The 27,616-nt window shown below is 43.9% G+C and overlaps 1 protein-coding gene across 1 annotated transcript in view; it reads left to right on the plus strand.

Annotated features, from left to right (window-relative positions):
* The window catches only part of KCNQ3 (potassium voltage-gated channel subfamily Q member 3), a 295,537-nt gene that overhangs the window by 250,844 nt on the left and 17,077 nt on the right, over nucleotides 1–27,616 (plus strand). Inside the window, exons 7-9 of the mRNA XM_059901188.1 lie at nucleotides 475–570; nucleotides 1,511–1,605; nucleotides 15,139–15,165. Of these exons, the coding sequence (XP_059757171.1) occupies nucleotides 475–570; nucleotides 1,511–1,605; nucleotides 15,139–15,165 (218 nt within the window). The remainder of the gene's footprint in view (nucleotides 1–474; nucleotides 571–1,510; nucleotides 1,606–15,138; nucleotides 15,166–27,616) is intronic.

Consider the following 27,616-nt stretch of genomic DNA (forward strand, 5'->3'; position numbering starts at 1 on the left):
CCGACCTGGGTATCAAAACAGATCACAATTCAGAGAGATTCCAGCCAGAGTAAAAGCCTCAAGTGACAATTCAAGCAACTAAAATATTTTTTAAATTCCCTTAATAGTAACTGGGAATCTATTCTGCATCCTACTCCTTACTAGGCAGTTCCTATTACATTATCTCACTTTTTTTCCTAACAGAATTATGAGGTAGGTACCTTTATCCTACTTCCGTGTGGAAGAAAGTGAGATGCAGCAGAGAGGAGGCTGGCCCAGGGTCTCACCGCTGGGAAGTGGCAGAGTCAGGAAGCCCTGGCTTCAAGGCTCCACTTAACCCAGCTCCTACTCCCTGGAAGGGAAAGAAGGGATCTTTCCTCCTCCCCTTGGCTCAGTGTTGTCCTGCTCCTGGGAGTCGCGGTGGTGGGGGGCGGGGGCGGGGGCTCCGGGAGAGTCTGGGTGGGGCTGACTTCAGGGCCTGACCTCTCCCTTCAGGGCATCCTGGGGTCCGGGCTGGCGCTCAAGGTGCAGGAACAGCACCGTCAGAAGCACTTTGAGAAAAGGAGGAAGCCCGCTGCTGAGCTCATCCAGGTCTGTCTGCCTGGGGATGAACTGGAATGGGACTCAGATCCCGGGTAGCTGCCTCTGCTTGTGTGTCTGTGTGTCTTTCTGTCTCTGTGTGTGTGTCTGTCTCTCTGTGTGTGTCTGTAGGCAGCCAGGCGGCAGTGGATGTTGGTCTCCTGCCAGCTCTCCATCCTTCTCTCTCCCCGAACCGTGGGCTGGGGGTTGGGGACCAGAGTGAGCGTTGGTGGGAGAGGCAGAAGGTTTCCTCTTTCACTTCAGAGAAAGTTCCTGCTTTGTGGTTTTATGGGCCACTGGGAGCGCAGAGAATAGGAAAAGAGAGAGAGCGTTCTGGCTCTAACTGCCTGGGACTGAGTGTCTGCGTGACCACCCACTCGTGAACTCGTGTCCAGTTGGAGCGGGTGTCTCTGTGGGTCAGATACAGGATGGTACATGATGTTACCCTCCATACTGTAGTTTCTAGGCCAGTGCTGATCTCTAAGAGCCTGCTCTATCTTCGCAAACCCCAAACCATCATGGTATACAGAAGACCTAGTATATTAGAATCTAAAACTCATCTCCCGGGCTGTCTCTTGTACCGGGAAATGCACAGAAGTGGCACAGAAGACTGTTTGTCTTCCTACCTGTTTGAGAAATCTCAAGGAATCTTGCAAAGAGAGTAATCCCTGCTCCTTTCAGGGATCTTCTACCCAGCACCCGCGTCCCCCGTCCACTGTAGTTCACCTCTGCACACCCCACACCATCAATTATAGCTCCGAGATGATGGGGTCAAGGAAGGTCTTCTTCCCATAGGAGCTACAGAAAGCCAAGAATCCGGCTTCTCTAGATATGACCTCACTGCACGTTTTACACTTAGGTGTCAAGGGCTTTCTGTTTTAATGTTGTGGGATTCCATGTGAAAGTCTCAGGTGACACCAGGTCATCCCTGCCCCTCTTTTCTCCTCCGCAGGCCGCCTGGAGGTACTATGCTACCAACCCCAACAGGATTGATCTCGTGGCGACATGGAGGTTCTATGAATCAGTCGTCTCTTTGCCGTTCTTCAGGCAAGTGGCCACTCATCTGAATGCTCAGAGCGTGACTGACCATCCCTCCCGTGGGTCTGTATTTGTGCCTGTGGCCTTCACGGTTTCCCGGAGGGCGTCCTTCAGGGCAGTGGTTCCCAATCTGGGCTGCAAGTTAGAATCATTAGAGCTTAAAATATCCCAATGCCCAGACCATACCCGGGCTGATTCAATCAGAATCCCCAGGGTTGCAGCCCAGGCATCAGTATTTTTTAAAGCTCCCCAGATGACCCCAGGGTGTCACCCAGCGTTTCCAGCTAGACAGTGTGGAGTGGCTGAAAGGGGAGGTCGGGCCAATGTTGGAGCAGGATTAGTGGCTGAGGAAGTGAGCAGCCAGTGCAGTGGGCCACCCTGGCGGTCCTGGAGGCCCCAGCACCTGCGCATGGCCTGCACCCCGAGACCACTCTGGACAGGGGGAAAGGGCACGGGAAAGAAGCAGCTGGGGGGTTCTCTGGGGGCCCAGAGATGTTGTTTTGTGTTCTCAGAGGTGGGAGATTAAACGAAAGCCTTCAGGAAAAAAAAAATTAAAACCTCTTCCTATGGCCAGCACCTAAGTTATTTTTTTTATTGTTTTTTTTAAATTTTCTTTTGGCCACGCCACACAGCTTGTGGGGTCTTAGTTCCCCGACCAGGGATCAAACCCGTGCCCCCTGCAGTGGAAGCGCAGAGTCCTAACCACTGGACCGCCAGGGAAGTCCCTGGCCAGCACCTATGAAAAGGGAGAGGGTAATGAATACTTATTGGATGTCCAATAGGTTCCTGGAATCCAAGTTCACATTTCATTTAATTCTCACAGGCATCCTATGAAATAAGTCAGAGGTTCTCAAATGTTAAGGTGTGTTAAAATCAGTGGGGGACTGTAAACACCAGATCCTGCATCCACCTTTAGCAGTTTCAATGGCGTTAGAGTAGCTAAAGCACCTCACACAGGCGCCCCTGTTGATTCTGACACAGTGGCCCATGGTGCATCCTTGGAGACAGGCTGGGTGGTCGGTACCACCAGGCTCCTCTCACGGATGAGCCAACTGGGGCTCTGGAACTTTGGTCATTTTTGCCAGTGTCAGCCACATCTAGAGGCCTCCAAAGCCCATGATCTTTTCACTACTTGGGCTTCTGAAATAGACCGCACCCTGCCAGATTTTTTTTTTTTTTAATTTTTGAATTTTATTTTTTTATACAGCAGGCCCTTATTAGTTATCCATTTTATACATATTAGTGTATACATGTCAATCCCAATCTCCCAATTCATCCCACCACCACCCCCACCCCTGCTGCTTTCCCCCCTTGGTGTCCATACGTTTGTTCTCTACATCTGTGTCTCAATTTCTGCCCTGCAAACCGGTTCATCTGTACCATTTTCTAGGTTCCACATATATGCATTAATATATGCTATTTATTTTTCTCTTTCTGACTTACTTCACTCTGTATAACAAGTCTCTAGATCCATCCACGTCTCTACAAATGACCCAATTTCGTTCCTTTTTATGGCTGAGTAATATTCCATTGTATATATGTACCACTTCCTCTTTATCCATTCGTCTGTCGATGGGCATTTAGGTTGCTTCCATGACCTGGCTATTGTAAATAGTACTGCAATGAGCACTGGGGAGCATGTGTCTTTTTGAATTATGCTTTTCTCTGGGTATATGCCCAATAGTGGGATTGCTGGATCATATGGTAATTCTATTTTTAGTTTTTTAAGGAACCTCCATACTGTTCTCCATAGTGGCTGTATCAATTTATATTCCCATCAGCAGTGCAAGAGGGTTCCCTTTTCTCCACACCCTCTCCAGCATTTGTTGTTTGTAGATTTTCTGATGATGCCCATTCTAACTGGTGTGAGGTGATACCTCATTGTAGTTTTGACTTGCATTTCTCTAATAATTAGTGATGTTGAGCAGCTTTTCATGTGCTTCTTGGCCATCTATATGTCTTCTTTGGAGAAATGTCTATTTAGGTCTTCTGCCCATTTTGGATTAGGTTCTTTGTTTCTTTAATATTGCACTGCATGAGCTGTTTATATATTTTGGAGATTAATCCTTTGTCCGTTGATTCGTTTGCAAATATTTTCTCCCATTCTGAGGACTATCTTTTCATCTTGTTTCTGGTTTCCTTTGCTGTGCAAAAGCTTTGAAGTTTCATTAGGTCCCATTTGTTTATTTTTGTTTTTATTTCCATTACTCTAGGAGGTGGATCAAAAAAGATCTTGCTGTGATTTATGTCAAAGAGTGTTCTTCCTATGTTTTCCTCTAACAGTTTGATAGTGTCCGGTCTTACATTTAGGTCTCTAATCCATTTTGAGTTTATTTTTGTGTATGGTGTTAGGGAGCGTTCTAATTTCATTCTTTTACATGTAGCTGTCCAGTTTTACCAGCACCACTTATTGAAGAGACTGTCTTTTCTCCATTGTATATCCTTGCCTCCTTTGTCATAGATTAGTTGACCATAGGTGCGTGGGTTTATCTCTGGGCTTTCTATCTTGTTCCATTGATCTTTGTTTCTGTTTTTGTGCCAGTACCATATTGTCTTGATTACTGTAGCTTTGTAGTATAGTCTGAAATCAGGGAGTCTGATTCCTCCAGCTCCGTTTTTTTCCCTCAGGACTGCTTTGGCTATTCAGGGTCTTTTGTGTCTCCATATAAATTTTAAGATGATTTGTTCTAGTTCCGTAAAAAATGCCATTGGTAATTTGATAGGGATTGCATTGAATCTGTAGATTGCTTTGGGTAGTATAGTCATTTTCACAATATTGATTCTTCCAATCCAAGAACATGGTATAGCTCTCCATCTGTTGGTATCATCTTTAATTTCTTTCATCAGTGTCTTATAGTTTTCTGCATACAGGTCTTTTGTCTCCCTAGGTAGGTTTCTTCCTAGGTATTTTATTCTTTTTGTTGCAGTGGTAAATGGGAGTGTTTCCTTAATTTCTCTTTCAGATTTTTCATCATTAGTGTATAGCAATGCAAGAGATTTCTGTGCATTAATTTTGTATCGTGCAACTTTACCAGATTCCTTGATTAGCTCTAGTAGTTTTCTGGTGGCATCTTTAGGATTCTCTATGTATAGTATCATGTCATCTGCAAACAGTGACAGTTTTACTTCTTCTTTTCCGATTTGTATTCCTTTTATTTCTTTTTCTTCTCTGATTGCCGTGGCTAGGACTTCCAAAACTATGTGGAATAATAGTGGTGAGAGTGGACATCCTTGTCTTGTTCCTGATATTAGAGGAAATGCTTTCAGTTTTTCACCATTGAGAATGATGTTTGCTGTGGGTTTGTCATATATGGCCTTTATTATGTTGAGGTAGGTTCCCTCTATGCCCACTTTCTGGAAAGTTTTTATCATAAATGGGTGTTGAATTTTGTCAAAAGCTTTTTCTGCATCTATTGAGATGATCATATGGTTTTTATTCTTCAATTTGTTAATATGGTTTATCACAGTGATTGATTTACATACATTGAAGAATCCTTGCATCCCTGGGATAAATCCCACTTGATCATGGTGTGTGATCCTTTTAATGTGATGTTGGATTCTGTTTGCTAGTATTTTGTTGAGGATTTTTGCATCTCTGTTCATCAGTGATATTGGCCTGTAATTTTCTTTTTTTGTAGTATCTTTGTGTGGTTTTGGTATCAGGGTGATGGTAGCCTCATAGAATGAGTTTGGGAGTGTTCCTTCCTCTGCAATTTTTTGGAAGAGTTTGAGAAGGATGGGTGTTAGCTCTTCTCTAAATGTTTGATAGAATTCACCTGTGAAGCCATCTGGTCCTGGACTTTTGTATGTTGGAAGATTTTTAATCACAGTTTCAATTTCATTACTTGTGATTTGTCTGTTCATATTTTCTATTTCTAACTGGTTCAGTCTTGGAAGGTTATACCTTTCTAAGAATTTGTCCATTTCTTCCAGGTTGTCCATTTTATTGGCATAGAGTTGCTTGTAGTAGTCTCTTAGTATGCTTTGTATTTCTGCGGTGTCTGTTGTAACTTCTCCTTTTTCATTTCTAATTTTATTGATTTGAGTCCTCTCCCTCTTTTTCTTGATGAGTCTGGCTAATGGTTTATCAATTCTGTTTATCTTCTCAAAGAACCAGCTTTTAGTTTTATTGATCTTTACTATTGTTTTCTTTGTTTCTATTTCATTTATTTCTGCTCTGATCTTTATGATTTCTTTCCTTCTGCTAACTTTGGGTTTTGGTTGTTCTTCTTTCTTTAGTTCCTTTAGGTGTAAGGTTAGGTTGTTTGAGATTTTTCTTGTTTCTTGAGGTAGGCTTGTATAGCTATAAACTTCCCTCTTGGAACTGCTTTTGCTGCATCCCGTAGGTTTTGGATTGTCGCGTTTTCATTGTCATTTGTCTCTAGGTATTTTTTTATTTCCTCTTTGATTTCTTCAGTGATCTCTTGGTTATTTAGTAACGTATTGTTTAGCCTCCATGTGTTTGTGTTTTTTACGTTTTTTTCCTGTAATTCATTTCTAATCTCATAGCTTTGTGGTCAGAAAAGATGCTTGATATGATTTCAATTTTCTTAAATTTACTGTGACTTGATTTGTGACCCAAGATGTGATCTATCCTGGAGAATGTTCCGTGCGCTCTCAAGAAGAAAGTGTAATCTGCTGTTTTTGGATGGAATGTCCTATAAATATCAATTAAATCTATCTGGTCTGTTGTGTCATTTAAAGCTTCTGTTTCCTTATTTATTTTCATTTTGGATGATCTGTCCATTGGTGTAAGTGAGGTGTTAAAGTCCCCCACTATTATTGTATTACTGTCGATTTCCTCTTTTATAGCTGTTAGCAGTTGCCTTATGTATTGAGGTGCTCCTATGTTGGGTGCATATATATTTATAATTGTTATATCTTCTTCTTGGATTGATCCCTTGATCATTATGTAGTGTCCTTCCTTGTCTCTTGTAACATTCTTTATTTTAAAGTCTATTTTATCTGATATGAGTATTGCTACTCCAGCTTTCTTTTGATTTCCATTTGCATGGAATATCTGTTTCCATCCCCTCACTTTCAGTCTGTATGTGTCCCTAGGTCTGAAGTGGGTCTCTTGTAGACAGCATATAGATGGGTCTTGTTTTTGTATCCATTCAGCAAGCCTGTGTCTTTTGGTTGGAGCATTTAATCCATTCATGTTTAAGGTAATTATCGATATGTATGTTCCTATGACCATTTTCTTAATTGTTTTGGGTTTGTTTTTGTAGGTCCTTTTCTTCTCTTGTGTTTCCCACTTAGAGAAGTTCCTTTAGCATTTGTTGAAGAGCTGGTTTGGTGGTGCTGAATTCTCTTAGCTTTTGCTTGTCTGTAAAGCTTTTGATTTCTCCATCGAATCTGAATGAGATCCTTGCTGGGTAGAGTAATCTTGGTTGTAGGTTTTTCCCTTTCTTCACTTTAAGTATATCATGCCACTCCCTTCTGGCTTGTAGAGTTTCTGCTGAGAAATCAGCTGTTAACCTTATGGGAGTTCCCTTGTATGTTATTTGTCGTTTTTCCCTTGCTGCTTTCAATAATTTTACTTTGTCTTTAATTTTTGCCAGTTTGATTACTATGTGTCTCGGCATGTTTCTCCTTGGGTTTATCCTGTATGGGACTCTCTGCACTTCCTGGACTTGGGTGGCTATTTCCTTTCCCATGTTAGGGAAGTTTTCGACTATAATCTCTTCAAATATTTTCTCAGGTCCTTTCTCTCTCTCTTCTCCTTCTGGGACCCCTATAATGTGAATGCTGTTGCATTTAATGTTGTCCCAGAGGTCTCTTATGCTGTCTTCATTTCTTTTCATTCTTTTTTCTTTATTCTGTTCCGCAGCAATGAATTCCACCATTCTGTCTTCCAGGTCACTTATCCGTTCTTCTGCCTCAGTTATTCTGCTATTGATTCCTTCTAGTGTATTTTTCATTTCAGTTATTGTATTGTTCATCTCTGTTTGTTTGTTCTTTAATTCTTCTAGGTCTTTTTTAAACATTTCTTGCATCTTCTCGGATCTTTGCCTCCATTCTTTTTCCGAGGTCCTGGATCATCTTCACTATCATTATTCTGAATTCTTTTTCTGGAAGGTTGCCTATCTCCACTTCATTTAGTTGTTTTCCTGTGGTTTTATCTTGTTCCTTCATCTGGTACATAGCCCTCTGCCTTTTCATCTTGTCTATCTTTCTGTGAATGTGGTTTTCTTTCTATAGGCTGCAGGACTGTAGTTCTTCTTGCTTCTGCTGTCTGCCCTCTGGTGGATGAGGCTATCTAAGAGGCTTGTGCATGTTTACTGATGGGAGGGACTGGTGGTGGGTAGAGGTGACTGTTGCTCTGGTGGGCAGAGCTCAGTAAAACTTTAATTCGCTTGACAGCTGATGGGTGGGGCTGGGTTCCCTCCCTGTTAGTTGTTTGGCCTGAGGCAACCCAACGATGGAGCCTACCTGGGCTGTTTGGTGGGGTTAATGGCAGACTCTGGGAGGGCTCACGCCAAGGAGTACTTCCCAGAACTTCTGCTGCCAGTGTCCTTGTCCTCACGGTGAGCCACAACTCCCCCCCCCCGCCCCCCCACCTCTGCAGGAGACCCTCCAACACTAGCAGGTAGGTCTGGTTCAGTCTCCCCTGGGGTCACTGCTCCTTCCCCTGGGTCCCGATGCACACACTACTTTGTGTGTGCCCTCCAAGAGTGGAGTCTCTGTTTCCCCCAGTCCTGTCGAAGTCCTGCAATCAAATCCCACTCGCCTTCAAAGTCTGATTCTCTAGGAATTCCTCCTCCCGTTGCTGGAACCCCAGGTTGGGAACTGACGTGGGGCTCAGAACCTTCACTCCAGTGGGTGGACTTCTGTGGTATAAGCGTTCTCCAGTCTGTGAGTCACCCACCCAGCAGTTCTGGGATTTGATTTTACTGGGATTGCGCCCCTCCTACCATCTCATTGTGGCTTCTCCTTTGTCTTTGGATGTGGGGTATCTTTTTTGGCGAGTTCCAGTGTCTTCTTGTCGATGATTGTCCAGCAGCCAGTTGTGATTCTGGTGTTCTTGCTAGAGGGAGTAAGAGCACGTCCTTCTACTCCGCCATCTTGGTTCCTAATCTCAATAATCTAAGCTTTCACCTTAGGAAACTGGAGGTGCCCGCGACTCGCCGCTAGTTGCACTCAGGCAGGAAACGTGCTCACCGACACCATCAGCAAAGCGCCCAAAATCCTTGCCAGATTTTAGACACTGTGGTCCGGAGCTTAGATTTTTAAGTGTGTGGATAGAAGGCTGGGTGGATAGGACCCTTGAGTTGGGAGAAGAAGTTGAGGGACACTCAGAACTCGTACCTGGAGTGGGGACCCTGCTCTGAAGTGTGTTTCTGCCACGTGTCTGGGTTCATGAACCATAGCATGACCCAGTGCTGGATGGGTGGCTCCCCCCAACCCCATCCCACTTTCCCACACTCTCGTTGTGGAACCTGCGACCAGGCTCTGAACTCGGCCTCAATTTTCCCTCCACTTCCATCACCGGACTGTGGTAAAGATTTAAGAAAATTCATGACATCATGACTGACTCATTTCCCTGCATAAAACCTTCCACTGGATAACCATGATGAAGAGAACAAGATCCAAAACCTGACCACGACCCGCAGGGCCCCAGAACCTCAGGGTCCTGCTTACCTCTCCCATCTCAGCATCTATGGTGCTGTTACTCCCAAGAGGGTCTAGTGGCACGTGGCACTTTCTAGTCCAGGCATTCGGTCCACCAATATTTTTGAGCCCCTTGTATATGCTAAGGATTGGACCAGACCATGCAGGTCACAAGTGACTTGTGAAGGACTCTGACCTTGATCCTGAAAGCGAAGAGAAGCTATTGGCGACAGAGAATGACATGATCAGATGTGTGTTTCAGGAAAGTGACAGGAGGGAGGATGGATTGGACAGGCTCAGGATTCTACACAAGGAGATCAGCTAACAAAGGAATGCAGGATTCAGGGGAAGAGGAAATGAGAGCTTAAACCAAGGTAACAGCAGTAGGAAGGGAGGATAGAGGGAGGACCTGAAAGGGAATAAGCAAAGGGAAAGAAACTCAGGGAGTGATGACTTGTGGGAGAGTTAACGAGATGAGAAGAAGCAAGGCTTCCGTAATGGAATGATAAATTTTGATTTACTAACTTTGTCTTCTTACTTGTAATTAGATTTACTCAGAAGATGATCTCTGTGATTCCTTTTGATTCTAACATTCGATTGTTGCTATAATCATTTTGGCTTTGGGGTAGTATCAGCCTTCCTTGGGATAACAAGGGTCTTAGAATGGGCAGGTGGCTTCTCCTGAAGAGAACAGAGTGACCTTGAACTCAAAAACAAGAACTTGTGCAACCACATTGAATTCTGAATCAAGAAGATTTCTGTTTGCTTTGCATCCCAAGGTCTTGGCAAGAGGACCATTCTTTTGGGTTGATTTATTATAAATAAGGCATTGTCCTAGCTGTCGGAGACTCCAAGGAATACATTGTGCTGCAGACAGCAGCCGTGATATGGGAATGGCTTTTAAGAGAGAACATTTCTTTCTTTTTTTCAAGGACAAAAGTATAAAGCCACTAGAGAATTCACTTGGCAACCATTCTGAAACAAGGCCATCCCTTGGGAAAAGAATGTCACCCCCATATTCCAACCCACTCCATATGTTTAATGGCAAAAAAAAAAAGTAGCTGATAATACACTGGTGTGTCCTCACCTGCTTCCTAAAAGCTTTTTATTTGATTTACTTTTTTGAAAAAACACTTTATTGAGATATATTTCATATACTACAAAAGGATTTCACATACCATAAAAGGTACCCTTTTAAAGTAACAATTTGGTAGGTTTTTAGTATATTCACAAAGTTGGGCATTGATCGCCACTATCTAATTCCAGAATATTTTCATTACCCCAAAAAGAAACCCTGTGCCCTTTAGCAGTTACTCTTGGTTCCCTCTTTTCCCCCAGCCCTTGCAACCACTAATATTTCCTCTCTCTATTCTGCCTATTCTGGACATTTCATATAAAAATAAAATCTTATAATATGATTTCTTTCACCCATCATAATATTTTCAAGTTGCATATATGTTGTCTTGTGTATCAGAACTTTATTCCTTTTATGGCTGAATAATATTCCATCATATATACCCCATTGTATTTATCCATTCATCAGTTGATGCATATTTGTGTTATTTCCACTTTTTGGCCCATGAACATTTAGGTACATGTTGTGTGGATATGTGTTTTCAATGCCCTTGGGTATATACCTAGGAGTGGAATAGGTAACTCTATGTTTAACATTTTGAGAAACTGCCAGACTGTTTTCCATGGTGGCTGAACCATTTTATAGTCCTCCAAAAGATTTTGAAGGATGAAGTTGTGTAGCCCATTTCTAAGAGTGGTGTCATATCAGTTTCCAGCAAGTGTAGTTCTTTGTTAATTTGCAAGTATATGTGTGTATGTATACGCACATGTGTACATATGTGTATGTATATACATGCATATTTTGGGCTAGCAGTGATGAGTGATGGTATTATTGCCTTCTTTGTTTTTCTTTTATGATTACTTAAAATTATAAAATCATTACTTTTGAATTGCAAAGAACCTCGGAGAGTTTCAAGTCCCACCCCAATTTTATATGAGAAGAAACTGAGGCCCCCAGCAGCTCAGGAACTTGCTCAAGGCCACACATCATGTTGGGCATAGCTGGGATCAAACCCAGGTCTTCTGATTTGCTGGCCAATGGAAACTGTGTAGACCTAGTAGAAGTAGGTGGTAGGAGGCTGAGAAGGTACAGGAAGATGCTGGGGGGATGGTAGAATGTACATCCTCATGCAGAAACAGAGAAGAGAGCAGACATTAAAAACAAGATGTTGCTTACCACCAACAAAAAAACATGCGCACAGATTTGTTCCCTAAAAGTGATAGTAGAATTGTCTATAGCTGCACTGCCCCATATGGTAACCACTAGTTACATGTGGCTGTTGAGCATCTATTACTAGTGCAACTGAGGAATTGAATTGTTAATTTTCTTTAATTTTAGTTTAAATAGCCATATGTGATTGATTAGTGGCTACCATTGGACAGTGCAGCTTTGGAATCATTAGATATTAGAACTAAAATGGAGCTGAGACTTAGGCCCAAGAAACAGAAGTTACTTGACCAAGAAGACCCAGTTAATTTATTGTAGAACCAGAACTTGTTCTTTTTATGACCAGGGTCAAGGTTATTGGAGTGCTAGAAATGGAGAAGGGGAACTTGCAGTAACCCTTTGCTACGGCCAAATAACATTGGATCTGTTTTCATACAGGCGATCTCATTTAATCTTTAGAATGTCCTGGGAGATAAGTAGAATGGGTAACTCCATTTTTCATAACCCCAAGCTTATAGGTGAAGAATCAGAGCATCAGTGAGATTAATCAGCTTGTCTAATGTCACGCAGCTAGTAAGCAATGGAGCAAAGATTGGAACCCAGGTCTTATGCCAAAGCCCATTATATCTCTGAAAAGAAAGAGTTTTTTAGGGAAAAAATTGGATAAAAGTAAGATGAGACAAGTTTTGTTGAGATAATAATACCCTTTTCTGAAGATTGTTGTTGTGAAGGTCAAACTGAATAAAATGTGCGAAAGTACCTGGCCCATCCTAGGTGTTTAGTCTCTGCTGGTTGAATCTGTGCTGGAAGGAAGCAGTGGGTTTATGGCACAGAGGAGAGAAGAGGGCAAGGAAGACACTAAACTCCCAAAGCACAGTCCTGGGAAGCCACTGTTAGTGACAGCAGGGCTAGAACATCCCCTCTGGAATGTGGTTACAAATCCTTTCTTCATTTATCCATACATTCGGCAAGTATTTAACTGAGCATCTCTTACATGCTAGACACTGGGCGTGGCATTGGGGATAGAACAGTGAACAGGAGAGGGTCAGCCGTGCTAGTCCTGTCACATGGTTGATGGAGACAGGGACAGAGAATTGCCCACTGGGTGTTATCTCTTGGAGTGTGTTGGGGCTTTGACTAGAGCAATTGCAGTGGAGCAGTGGGCAGAAAGCCAGCTTACACAGGCTAAAGGGTGACAAGGAAATGAGCACGTGGGGACAGTGAGTGCAGATGACACAGCTGCAAGGGATGTAGGGCTCAGGTTTTATCCTTGATGAGAACGGGATAATGGTATAATGGTAGAGAGGGGTATAGGCGGATGCAGTGGTGGTGGAGGGGAGGGCTAGAGGAGAGAGCAGGATGGAGGGCATGGGCTTCAAAGCACAAGTGAAGCCGTCAGCAGGAGCATGGACCCTTCATCCATCAGCACTGAAGGGAAGCCAGTGGGCGAGACCAGGTATAAGATTGTCAATATGGTGGTAAGACCATGAGGCAGATCTCTGCTGAGGTCAAGGTCACTGGCTGTGGGGGGAAGTGGGGAGGTGGGGGAGTTCTGATGATGGAGGGGGAGGCATGGAATCATTGTCCTGTAGCATGAGAAAGGAATGGAAGTGGTGCCTCTGATTCTTTTTTTAAATTGAAATATAGCTGATTTACAATATTGTGTTAGTTTCAGGTGTACAGCATAGTGACTCAGTTATATATTTTTTCAGATGATTTTCCATTATAGGTTACTACAAGATCTTCCCTGTGCTATACAATAAATCCTTGTTGCTTATCTATTTTATGTATAGTAGGGTGTACGTGATAGTCCCATGCTCCTAATTTATCCCTGCCTTTAGCACCGCCCCCCACATTGCCCTCTGCTCCCATCCTGCCCTCGGCCCACTCCCTCACCTTTCCTTCTCCTCTTACGGCCATCCCTACTTTTCCTGGAGCCAGAGACCCAGAGGATTCTAAAAAGTCAGAGCTTCTTCTGTCCACATGCTTCAGGAGGGGAAATAGGCCCAGAGGATGTGTCCAGCTCAAAGCCACACTAGACCCACAGGCTGAGCTGACGCATGAACTAGAAGTCCTTAACTCTCCAGCTGGTCCTTTTGCTCTTCTACCAAGACACCTCATATTCTCTCCCCATTTCTCCCACCCCTGGATCTCAACGATAGTCCGGGTATTCATTCAGTATTTCCTGTGCACTTATGAAGTTCCAGGGTATGGGGTGCTCAGGTTTTAATTAATTAATTTATTTTTATTTTTGGCTGCATTGGGTCTTCGTTTCTGTGCCAGGGCTTTCTCCAGTCCTGGTGAGCCGGGGCCACTCTTCATCACGGTGCGTGGGCCTCTCACTGTCGCGGCCCCTCTTGTTGCGGAGCACAGGCTCCAGACGCGCAGGCAGGCAGATTCCTAACCACTGCGCCACCAGGGAAGCCCCTGCTCAGGTTTTAGAGCTGAGAAAAGCAAAGGCTCTGCCCCCACACGACCACGTAATTCTAAGACAATGTGATCCAGTCCAATTCCACATACGAAGATATTAGCTCAGCCTCAACCCTGGGAATTTAGATAGAAACACCAGGAGGAGCCCCTCCAGCTGGAACTTAAAGGAAGAGTAAGACTCTTCTAGGCAGAGCCTGAGCAAAGTCTCGGTCATGCATGTGTGTAGACTGCGTGTGGCCTCATGGTTAGAAGTGTGGGCTCCGGAGCCAGGTCACCTAGGTTTGAATCCTGACTCGGCTGCTTCCTGGCTGCGAGACCTTGAGCAATGGACTGAATCCCTCTGTGTCTCAGTTTTCTCATCAGGAAAATGGGGGTGATAATAATACTTACCTCATAGGGTTGCTAGTGATGATTAAATAAGTGAATCCATAAAAAACACTTAAGGGCTTCCCTGGTGGCGCAGTGGTTGAGAATCTGCCTGCCAATGCAGGGGACACGGGTTCGAGCCCTGGTCTGGGAAGATCCCACATGCCGCGGAGCAACTAGGCCCGTGAGCCACAAGTACTGAGCCTGCGCGTCTGGAGCCTGTGCTCCGCAACAAGAGAGGCCGCGATGGTGAGAGGCCCGCGCACCGCGATGAGGAGTGGCCCCCACTTGTCGTAACTGGAGAAAGCCCTCTCACAGAAACGAAGACCCAACACAGCCATAAATAAATAAATAAAAATAAATAATTAAAAAAAAAAAAAAAAGAATGGGAGAGTTCTTAAAAAAAAAAAAAAAAGCACTTAAAAGAGTATCTGCCTACTAATTACCGCACAATAAATATTAGTGATGATGATGTCGACTGTAATGATGATGGTGGTGACAGAGTGATGGGGTGTGTGGCTGCTACGTTATGAAATTCCTGGTTTCCTGATCTGTCCCCACCGCTGAACAGATCACCTGAACCCAGCACAGGGTGTGGGGCAGAGTAGGTGCTCAGCAACCATTCTGGGGATGAATAAATGAATGCATGGCTGAGAAGAACCTTGGAGTTCAGAGCCAGACCTGTTAGGTCACAGGAGGGGTCTGGGGTCTGGCTGGGGAAACCCATGTCATTCACTGGCTCTCCTCCACTTGCACCATCTTGTCCCAGAGCTCCACCCTGCTCCTTCGTCTTCATGAAAGGGAAGCTTGGGGACAGATTTTGGGGAGAGGGGGAGCTGTTGCCTGTAATTTATGCTGTGTTTATTTTTTTCTCCCCCGTCTCCTCACAGGAAAGAACAGCTGGATGCAGCAGCCAGGTATGTTTGTGATTATGAAGCCTCTTCTTCCCACCACTGTGTCGGGACAGAGGGTCCAGTTGTGTACACTGTAGGGCCCCTGGGCAGTCCTGCTGGTCGTGAGATAGAGTTTTGGGGTTCACTGCTGTTGCTGGTCGCCATTTTCCTCTGCCAATTTCATGTTAATTTACTCAAGGACAACTTAACTGTGATCATAGCAACAGCCACATTTTGAGTGTTTCTCCTCTGGGCCTGGAGTCCTGCATGTGTTATCTCATGTGGTCCTCACATCCACAGTGAAAGATCGACTCTCGTGTCTTCATTTATGGATTGAGGAGACAGGGGCTCAGAGACGTTGAGTTACTCCGCCTGAGTCACACAGCTACTGAGGAGCAAGACCAAAATTCAAACTCAGGTCTGAATGTTAAGACCATGTTATTTCCATTATATCTTGCTTCGTTCGCTTCTTGGACTCACAGATGGTTCTTCGAAACGTGAATCAAGACTATAATTCATGATCCCCAGTAAACCATGCTCACTACAGGCTGCTGTAGAAACAGGTTGAGCTTCTGCATAAGTCCTCTCTCTTCCTTTTGGTTCCCTCTCAAGAAGATGTCACAGTATCAGGGAAACTATGGGCCCTGCTCGAGATTGTAAAGGAAGACCATCTCTTGCAAACAGTTTAACTGTTTGTATACAAGTCATCCCTCTATATCCACAGGGGATTGTTTCCAGGACCCTCAAGGATACCAAAGTCCGCAGATGCTCAAGTCCCTTATATAAAATGCCAGAGTATTTGCATACAACCTATGCGCATCCTTCTGTGTACTTTAAATCATCTCTAGATTAGTTATAATACCTAATACTTTGCAAGTGCTATATCAATAGTTGTAAACACAACATAAATGCTCTGTAAATAGTTGCCCGTATGTGGCAAATTCAACTTTTATGTTTTGAAACTTTCTGAAAAATTTTTTCGAATATTTTTGATCCTCACTTGACTGAACCTGTGAATGCGGAACCTGCAGATATGGAAAGCCACCTGTATTTATAAATAGAAATAATTATAAATGTAAATATACATTATGTATATAATATAGATTTAAAGTATTACTGTTGACAAACTACTTGTAAAGCCTCTCAGTCAATCTCCTGGACACCAACTCAGCTGTTGTCCTTCTAGAGCTGACAGATTGGGCAGAGGAGGTGGTGGGACCCCTAGACCATCTGTATGGGAACCACTTAATCCTGCCTGGAAGGAACAGACAGCACCAGTTAACTCACAGACAAAGACACAGTTTGGACTTTCTCCCTCCTTTATGCAGACTTTCAAATGGAGGGAGCATTTCTTGCTTGGAACCAGTCCGGACTCTAGGGGGCATCTGGGGAGATTGCAAAGGAGGGCTGACCACTGACAATGACAGTGTCAGGAGACATTTGCTAGAAGACCTGCAGCAGCTCATGCCTCACAGAGGCAGAGCGGGAAGATGCCTCAGAGATCCTCCTCTGGATGCTTTTACAGAAATGAGTCCCCCCCAAGAAGGCAGTCTCACCCCAACTTACAGAAATCATGAGCTCGAGGGGTTACGCAATCTCAAGACTCCCCATGGAGTTCTCTTTCCCCCTCATCTCATGACCAATGGGGTTTTAAATCATGCAGGTGTTGACATTGCAAGTGAATTACTGCATTGACCTTTATATCTTTTTCTATGCAGACACGAACAGAATTTAGCCAAATTGGAATGTATGTGCAAAATACCGCTGTGCACTGGACTGGGCACTTTGGTTTCATTTGGACTTAGATGCATTTTGCAGCTTTGCTGGCCATGCTTCTCCAGTTATTGAAAATGGGCTCTCTGAAATCTGCTCATCACCTTACTCATGCCTCTGTCAAGAACTCTCCACTCTGCCAGGGGTACACACAGAGGGAACGTACATTCCATGATTTCTTGGGGTTAGAGTTGCTGGGTGTTTTCTGGCTCATCCTCTTCAGGAAGAGCTAGGTCAGTTACATAAGCCACTCAGCCTCCCTCATCCAGGCTCAGGGTGCAGCGCTTCTGATTTGAACAACAAATAGGTTTGGCTGATGGATTGGCAGGGGAGATGGCAAGTGTGATTGTGGCCGTGAAGCTTGGAGGTGGTGCCGGAGATCTGGAGGAAGGATGGGTGAATTGTCGACAGAGGAATCAATTCTTTTACCGAAGAAGGCAGGGAGCAAGGAGACCAGAGAATGGTCAGCCATGTACGTGTGCATTAGATGAATACTTACTGGTATACCATTAGCTTCTTCAACAGGCTGTCTGCTAACTGGTGTTTCTATCTTACTTTATTGTTATTTCTAAATAGCCAGAATCAGATTTAGAGTTCATCTTTTTGACACCTTCTAACACAGGAGGCCCACACATCTGTTTGTCAGCCCAAGGAAAGAGTTATGTTCTCTTTAACTTAACAGCTCCTGGTTCTCTGTTGGGATAAGAAAGGGAACATTTTAGTCAGCTTGTTGGAAAGAGCTCATACCTATAGTTGCTTATAAAGCTAGTGCGTGTTCCCACCACCCCCCTCAAAGGGTCAAGAGAGCTGAGCTTCTTTGGTCCCAAGGATGGGACTGTCTTGACTGATTTGCTTTTATGCAAGCTTGTTTGAGGAACAGAAGCCCCCTGACTTCCTACAATGGCTAGGAGGTTGGCTTTGATCACTGTATGCTTCCTTCTCGGGATCTATAACTCTGAGAAGGAAGAGAGCCAACTTCCGTTGTGGGCTTGGTAGGGGCTGAGCACTTTCCATAGATCGTCTTAATTAATTCTTGTAAAGAGGGAGACAGTTGACAACCCACCGCCTCACCCCTTCTCACCTAGTTTAGATGCCCCACTCGTGGTGCCCTTACGTAGGACTCAGCACTTCCCCTAAGGAAGCGTTTACTTTATTCTTTTTTCTTTTTTAAAATTTATTTATTTATTTATTTTTGTCTGTGTTGGGTCTTCGTTGCTACGTGCAGGCTTTTCTCTAGTTGTGGTGCACAGGGGCTACTCTTCATTGCGGTGCGTGGGCTTCTCATTGCGGTGGCTTCTCTTGTTGCGGAGCACGGGCTTTAGGCGCGTGGGCTTCAGTAGTTGTGGCACGCGGGCTTCAGCGGTTGTGGCTCACGGGCTCTAGAGTGCAGGCTCAGTAGTTGTGGTGCACGGGCTTAGTTGCTCCGTGGCATGTGGGATCTTCCCGGACCAGGACTCGAACCCGTGTACCCTGCATTGGCAGGTGGGTTCTTAACCACTGTACCACCAGGGACGTCCCGCATTTACTTTATATACAGTCAAAACTTTTAAAATTCCCTCTTCCTCTCTACCCCATGAGTTTGATAGGGCTAACACTGTGCCTGAAATGTAGGATGTACTCCATAAATTTGCTGAATGTATAAATGATTTAATGAAAGAGATATTGTACAATCATTTTCCTTAGGAGGAAATTGAGCTCAAGCGTTTATGTAACTTACACCTAAGCCAAGGACAGAAATAGCCAAGATGAGGATTTCAGATATAGGTCTGTCCGACTGTATCAGACTATGCAGGCTGAGTCCCACCACAACACAGGTGGTCATCATGCCCTCTTTGTCCTCCAGGAGAAAAGAGTGAGGTCAGTTAATCTAGCAGACTCTTGATCCTGGCGCTTGTTCTCTCTCGGCCAGGAACTCTTATCTCTGTTCCGCTTGCTCCTTCACTTCATTTGAGACTCTGACAAATGTCACCTCCTGAGATAGACCCTCCTTGCCTCTCCACCACACCCCAGTCTCTACCCCTTGACCCTGCTTCAGTTTCCTTGTTAGCACTGATGGTTACCTAATAGATGATGCATTTGTTTCTTGTCTGCCTTATCCACTAGATCAAATGCCTCCAAGGGGCTAGACTCTGTCTGTTTTGCTCACTGCTTTTCTCCAGCACCTGAAACAGTGCCTAGAACAGAACCTGGCATGTGGTTGGCTTTAAGTAGATATTAATGTACTGAAAAAGTGGGTGGATGGATAAATGGTTGGATGGATGGATGGATGGATGGATGGACAAACCCTTTATTCCCCAAGTGTCAGAAACCCAACTTAAAGTACCTTGGACTCAGAAGGAAATACAATGGCTTTCATAGTCACCCATCAGCGAGGATGGGAACCCCTGGGTGGGAAACAAGGAACAGGACCCTTCCAGAATCTCTCTCTTCAACTCTTGTCTGTGCTTCTCTTTTTGGTTCCACTGTCTCAGCTGACTTTCTCCATACTGATAAGACTGTGGATGTTAGCAGCCCCAGGATCACATATTTTTTCCTCTTTCTTCTGTCCACCTGTTCTTCACCCAAGTCTAGTTTGAAAGATCCCAGGGAAGCATTTAGATTGGCCCAATTTGGGTCACATGGTCACACCTTGGTCTCTGTGGCTCAGAGAGTAAGAGGTTAGTAAGAGTGACCAAACTCTAGGTCATGTTTCCACCAGTTAGGGTGGGTGGGTGTAGGTTCAAGATACTGTGTTTGGCAGCCCCCATGAGAGTCACTTGGTTGAAGATGGGAGATCTGTTCTCCAATAGAATAGGGTTCTTTTTCCCAAAGAATAGGGGGTGACACATAGAGCAGACAGACATGATAGATGCCCATGACAGGCATAAATTCTACTCATAACTTTTCAAATTCCTAAAAATAATATTGCATTAAAGAACATCAACACTAAAACATACTGAGCCTCGTTTATTTTATAGAATATACCAGAGAAGACTTTGGTATTTTGGGTTAGGGATGTCATTTTGAACATCAATTATAACTATTCAGTAGACATGCAGCAGTGCTGATAATTAGGTTTTTGATAGAAACCAGCATTATTTTTTTTAAGGTCTTTATTGGAGTATAATTGCTTTGCAATGGTGTGTTTGTTAGTTTCTGCTTTATAACAAAGTGAATCAGCTATACATACAAGCAGCTTATGCAGCTCAATATCAAAAAAACAACCCAATCCAAAAATGGGCAGAAGACCTAAATAGACATTTCTCCAAAAAGACATACAGATGGCCAACAAACACATGAAAGAATGCTCAACATCATTAATCGTTAGAGAAATGCAAATCAAAACTACAATGAGGTATCACCTCATACCAGTCAGAATGGCCATCATCAGAAAATCTACAAACAACAAATGCTGGAGAGGGTGTGGAGAAAAGGGAACCCTCTTGCACTACTGGTGGGAATGTAAATTGATACAGCCACTATGGAGAACAGTATGGAGGTTCCTTAAAAAACTAAAAATAAGAAACCAGCATTTTTTGAATTTGCAGAACAGGTAACTGTGTTGACGATAACTGCTTGCCTGGGCCGAATCGCTCACTTTGTGTTTTCAGACGATTCAATATGAACAGCAGCCTTCAGGTTTCTTCTCCTCTGTATCAGTCTTTGGAGAGGGAAGAAATTTATCCCATGCATCTTTATCTCCTATCTCATTATTATGTCCTTCCCATTGCAAACCTGTCAACCTTAGTAAAGGATCATTCTTTGGATCAAAGAATTCAAGTTATGATAACCTTTATTTGTAAAGAATGCCTACTGTTTGCCAGCTATAGTTCTAAGCACATCTAGCCCCTCCTAGCCACCCCAGAAGGTAGGTAGTATTTTTAATCCCCATTTTACAGATGAGAAAACTGAGGCTCAATGAGGTAAGTGACTTGCACAAGGTCATACAGCTAATAAAGTAGCAAGAGCAGGACTTGGATCCAGCTGGTCTGGCTCCACAGTTCGTGGTCCCAACCACTCTGCTGGTCCTCACGGTTGTTGGGAACAGTCACATAATCAGTCACTGCAGGTGTCCGCTTTTGTGTGTTGTTTTCTTCTACGCTTTCTCGGCTCACGTAGCTGGAGTCCCAGCCATGCGAGGGGGCTGTGCAGGCAGGGAAAGGCACAGACCCAGAGTCTTCTACAGCATCAAGGAGTGTTTAGTCAGACCTTGTAATTCACATTTTTCCTTCTCCCTGTGACATCAGCCACATGAGTTTCATCTCACTGTGTGATGGATGATGTTGGCAATAAATCTTCCATGCCCTAGAATCAATGACTATTAAAGGTGTACAAGAATTTAGAGATCAATTAATCTAATCCCCCAATTTTACTGATGAGAAAATTATTACCCAGAGCAAAGTAAGAGCCTTGGACACGATCCCATAACTATATGTATTTTCTCCTGCCATCCAGACCCTGCAGCACTGCTCCCAGGCTACAGAGTAACTGAGATTTGGACCAGTTTTAATCTCAGAGTGATCCCTGGCGTGTCCTAAGGACTTCGTCTCAATTTTTTTTTAATATTGGGGGTTGCCTATTTATAACACCCTTTTCTCTCTGAATTATGAACTAGTTGAGACATAGAGGAGACAGGGAAGGATCGAAATATAGGCTACATTTGCTGGGTGAAGCAGGATCGGCTCTGGGGCAGCAGTGAGCTTTGTAACACTTCACGGTAAGTCTGGCCTTGGGACCAGCACATGCACAGAGCAGAGACTCTCCCAACCAGCCACCTGGGGCCATGGCCTACCTGACCCTGTGGGTCACTGAGGGCAGGAGAGAGAGACCATTCGTGACCTTGAATACAGTGCTGACCTTTAGTATGGAAGCCTACCCAATCAAGAAAATGGGCCCAGTGGCGATTACACGCTCAGTATAACCCAATCAGATAACTCACCTCCTGCCATGGGGAAAAGCCAGTAGAAGGCTAGAGGTTTATTAGTTCTTCTAAGAGTGTGGAAATCCCATTTTTATGATGTTGCCAAAATACAGGAAAGGGTGGTTCTCCCTCCCCTTCATGTAGCCTCCTGACTACCAATGAGCACATCATTCCTTAGCACACGAGGATGTGTCACGGGCTCTGATTTGGCTCCATCCGTCTGAAAACAGTGCACGTGTATCTACTAAGCCCTCATTGTCTGCTGTGTTAGTTTCCTGCAGCCGCCACAGGGAAGTATCACAAGCTGGGTGACTGAAATCAACAGAAATGTATTCTCTCACTGTTCTGGAGGCTGGACGTCCAAACTTAAAGTGTCATCAGGCCGTGCTCCTTGGAAGGCTCTGGGGAGAATCCTTCCTTGCTCCTTCCTCGCATGTGGTGGTTGCTGGTACTCCTTGGTGTCCCTTGACCTTGTAACCCATCACCTCCGTTCTCTGCCTCCATCTAAACATAGGCTTCTTCCTTCTGGGTATGTTCATGTCTCTGTAGCCAAACCTCCCTCTCCTTTCGCTTACAAAGACATTACTCATTGAATTAAGTGCCCACCCTACTCCAGTAGGAGTTTATCTTGAGTACATCGGCCAAGACTCTATTTCCAAGTAAGGTCACAATCACAGGTATCAGATGAGGGCTTGAACATAGCTTTTGCAGGGGGACATTCAACTCTCTACATTTGCAAAAGGTAAATGTGCTGGATCTGCATGTGGTGGGAAGCTGTCTGAGCAGACCTAGAATATGTGATTTTGAGATGGACGTTTATGAGAGCTAGATTTCAGTGTCCCCCATGCAGATGAAGGTGCCGGGGCTCAGCAAGGGGAAACAACATGCACAGGGGCTGAGATCTGATCCTCTGTGTGCCCGGCTCCCTCCAGATCTGTGGTCCTCTCTCCTCTTGAACAAGGGACCAAAAATAACCAGGTGGTAGAATTAGGAGATAGTCATAGCAATAGGGGCTGAGACAGACTCCAGAGTCTTCCTTCTGGGAGAAGTCCTATCAGACTTCAAAAACTGGCTGCTCTGCTTATTAGCTGTGTGATCTTGAGCAACTTATGCAACCTCTCTGTGTCCTCATGTCCTTATATGTGGAAGGGGATAATAATAGTACTAACCTCATAGGCTGCTTGGAATGACGCCTGTGGTCCAGCAGAAGTAAATGCTCACTAGAGATTAGTTCTGCTCATTTGGTATATTATTCATACACGAGATTTGGATACATGGGAAAAATAATTCTTTTAGGAAACCAACACAGAAAAATATATAGTTTCTCACTCTTGCATCAGTGTGTGAGTCTGTGTGTCCTTGGAGCACCAGCTGCAAATGTTCTGGAATCGTGCTCATTGATCTCCAGACATACTGGATCAGAGAAAAACAGTAGATCCTTGAGCTCAGCAGAGCTAACTTTGCAAACCTGTCCAGATGAGAGTGAACCAGATCAATATATCAGGGTTATTTTAAAATCACAATGTTCTTCCTACAGCCCAGGAGTCAGTCCTATCATGACCCTACCTCCTGGTCCCTGCTTTATCCACCGTTTTCCTTCCTCAGCCCAGACAGTCCATTAGGAACCACAAGCCCCCTGGCCCTCAGCTGCCTCATCACTAGAAGGCAGAAGTTGGACCAAGGGATTCCTAAGCCACTTCCTGTGTGTTGTGAGTTTGTGGCCACAGTAGCAGAATTGGTCCCACATTGTTTTGCCACATTAGACAATGTGAGTTACAGGCCACTTGGAAGATTTTTTGACTGTATGATTTGGGCACATTGCCAAAGCTTTGTGCCTCAGTTTTCTCATCTATATAATGGTTATAGTAAGAATACCTACCTCCTAGGGCTATTGTAAGGATTAGGTGTGAATAGAGCCTTAACCTGGAAAATACTACGTAAGGTTTGCTTTTTATTACTGTCATTATCCTGATTGACACCCACATTTCTGGGTTTTCTGTGCCGAGGATCTTTTCCACATGCTGTAAGGCCAGCTTAGGAGTCAGATCAGCATAGGTTTGAATCTTAGCTTGGCAATGGTTTTACCCTCCCTCCCTCCCTTCCTTCCTTCCTTCCATCCTTCTGTCCTTCCATAATCCAAGCATTAAGAGCCCTGCTTTGCCTCAGGCCCTAGAGATTCCCAGGGAATTGGGACTCACAGTGAAATGGAGAAGGCACTCACAGTCTGATGGGGGAGGTGGATATGTCAACCAGAAAAGAACAATGTAGTGTGGAGGGTGCTGGTATGGGGATATTACAGACACAGGAGTACAGAGAAGGAGAGCAGAGGAAGGGAAATCTAAGTTCTACCTGGGAAAACACATCAGGAGAGGATCCTTGAGGTGCTTTCCTTTGACTTGACTGTTAAGGGCTGAGTGGCTTTACACGGGGCTGAGGGAGGGATTAGGGCTCTAATTTTGTTCCTTCCCTCCTTCATTCTTTCATCCTTCAGACTTAACAAGCATTGAGTCCCTAGGCCTGTCATCTTTCCGTGGGCCATCTATTTCTGTGTGAGAAATCCCTAGAAACGCCAACTCATTAGGTCAGTAAAGAACAGCATGCAGATGCCCGAGAAAAATGTGCAAAATGCCGAAATAAATGTCTTCATTTCTCTATAGAGGAATTTATATCGTAGCTAGAAACAAAGGATTTGAGTTCTCCTAGCTCCACTGTGAAGTACCAGGATGCTGACGACCACTCCATGTTCATTGTCATCTAATTCCCAATTAAGATTTCTCATTTTAATGAAAAAGAAACATAGGTGAGATAGCAACTTTCATTCATAGTTTTTTTCTCAGAGAGAAAAACAGGGCACCAAAGCCTCAAAGGTTGGGCATGTGGATGGTGACAGATTTTTATTCTCTCTGTGCTTTCTCTGCCTTTTTCAGGGTAGACCATGGTGCTAAAGGAGCCTTCTAAAAGGGGGCTGCTGATCTTGTGTAGGGCTCTACCTTTCCCATGTGTAAAGATGGGAGGAAGAAAGAATGAAAAAGAGAAGGGACAAAATTAGGGCTTTAACTCCCGTAGGTGGGATTGGCTGCTCTGTGTGGGTTACCCAGTTTGTGCTCATTGAGCTGAACAAACAGAACAAGACAGATTGACCATTTCTTCAAAAGACTGTTCTCTTGGCTGCAGTGACACTGTACTCTTGGTTTATCCATCATCCATCATCCATCCATCATCCGTCCATCTGTCCATCCACCCATCCATCATTCATAATACATCATCCATCATCCATCCATCATCCGTCCATCTGTCCATCCACCCATCCATCATTCATAATACATCATCCGTCATCCATCCATCCGTCATCTATCATCCATCATCCATCCATCATCCATCATCCATCCATCATCATCCATCTGTTCATCCATCCAAACGCCTATTCAATGAATATTTATTAAGACCCTCCTGTGTACCAGAAGCCCTTTTAGGGAATATAGCTATGAATAAGAAAGATAAGGTCCCCAACTATTTATTTGACAGGATGCCTCTCAGTCTTCCTAAAAGTAGCTTGTCCCAAGCTCAAATTTTATTTTTTTGTTTTTTAAAAAAGACATTTTTAGCTTATCCAGGACACACATGTCCAACAAAGATGGCATAAGTAGGCAGAGAATATAGTCAAGTTGGTCCCAAACAAAGTTGTCTACTAAGCACTATTTGCCTCTGATATCTTTTAACCTTACCTATTGGGTTGTCTCCCTTCCAACTTCTCTCTGATATCACAGCCTCACTGACACCTCCTCCCCACGATCTCATCTTATTCTGTATCCTGGATGGGAAGGGCAAGAATTGTATTTAAAAGTACCACTCCTAGGGTTCTCTTTGTATTTTGTTCATATGAACACTTTTATGGGTTTTTAATGTGCAAAAGTGGGCCCAAGAGCTGAGTGTGAGAGTAGAGACAAAAGAGAGTTTAATTGAATTGGAAGTGAGAAGAATCTAGATTGGAACAGAGGAGGACTCAACCCTGGAGGGAGTATATAAGGAGGAGAAATGGGAGGGGAGAGGAGGATTCAGAATCCCGCAGGAAGGTATAACCACTGAGAAATTTTCCCAATGGAGAGAGTCTAAATGATTTTTTAATTTTAATTTTTTTAATTTTAAGTTTCTTAAAAAAAATTTACATGGTTCATTAGTCAAAATAATGTAGAGGCAAACAATGAAACATCTTAGTACAACTTCCATCCCTGTCTACCCCATTCCACCCTCCCACCCCCCAATAAATAATCTTTTTTGGTTTTTAGGTATCTTTCCAGTGTTTCTTTAACACATACAAACCAAAATTTATTTATATTTTTATATTCCGAATTCCAAAAGTATTTTAAGAGTGATGTCTAATATTCCACTTAAGCTGTTTGAGTTGTGAGGCAAATCCTCACCATTTACTAAAATCCGCTTCACACCACAGTCTTGTACCAAGTGTGTATGTGTGTGGTTGTATGTGTGTGAAGACAAGGGACTGCCAAACTCAACTTCTGATTTCTTCTCCAAACCTGTTTTTCTCCTTTTGCTCAACTGAAAAAAAATGGCATCACTGTAAAAAAAAAAAAATGATGTCCCCACCCACCCATTTGTGTAGCCAGAAACCCAGGAGTGGTGCCTTACCTGTCTCTTTCCCTCATGGCCACATAGAATCCATCAAGGAAGACTGTTGTGGTTCTTCCCCAAAATAAATGTCCAAGTGCTGGTCTCCTCCTTCTTCTCACTGCAGTCACCCAAGTCCAAGCCACCAGCTTAGAAAACTTCAGTGGCATCTTCTTTGGTCTTTCATTTTTTCCTTGCTTTCCTCCAATCCATTCTCCATGGAGCAGCCACTGTGTTCCCTTTTTTAAAACAAATGTTTTATTGTGGTAACATACACATAAAATTTACTGTCCTAACCATTTTTAAATGTACATTTCAGTACTCTTAAATATATTCATATTGTTGTGCAACCAATCTCCTGAACTTCTTTGTCTTATAAAACTGAAACTCTGTACCCATTAAACACCAGCTCGTTTCCTCCTCCCTCCAGCCCCTGATAACCACCATTCACCTTTCTGTTTCTGCAGGTTTGACTACTTTAGACACCTCATATGAGTGTAATCATACAGCATTTGTCCTTTTGTGACTGGCTTATTTCACTGAGCATAATATCCTCAAGGTTCATCCATGTTGTAGCAAGTGTCAGAATTTCCTTCCTTTTTAGGGCTCCATCGTATGTTTATACTGCGTTTTGTTTATTCATTCATTCTTCCATCCACGGACGTTTGGGTGGTTTCCGCCTTTTGGCTATTGTGAACAGTGCTGCTATGAACATGTGAATTCTTTTTAAAAGCAAAGTTGATATCCTCTTTCCTTCTTAAAACTCTTTGGGTGTCTCCAGGTAGACCTAGAATAAAATAGAAATTCCTATTTTCCTCTTCCTATTTTCGAATTCTATTTCTAAAAATCCCTGACCGGCCTGGCCTCTGATCCCATCTTGCCCTTTGTCCCCCATTCACGTATTTTTGGTCACGTGCGCTCCCCTCAGTGGCACAAACCAGTCCTCACACCCTTTGCGCCCACGTGCGAGTCTTCTGCCTGGAGAGCTCTCAACACCTTTTCTTTGAAGTCTTGCTTCTTCTTACTCTTCCAGGCTCAGCTTCCATGTCTGGAGCACCATCATTTTGAACCTGAACCACTGAAACTGGTTCTCTAATTCTTCTTCCCATCCACCCCAGAGGCCTTCCCTGACCACCCTACCTAAGGTGACCGCCTGATATTCTCTGTTACTGCGCT

This window comes from Balaenoptera ricei, chromosome 17 (assembly GCF_028023285.1).
Source record: "Balaenoptera ricei isolate mBalRic1 chromosome 17, mBalRic1.hap2, whole genome shotgun sequence".
NCBI lineage: Eukaryota > Metazoa > Chordata > Mammalia > Artiodactyla > Balaenopteridae > Balaenoptera > Balaenoptera ricei.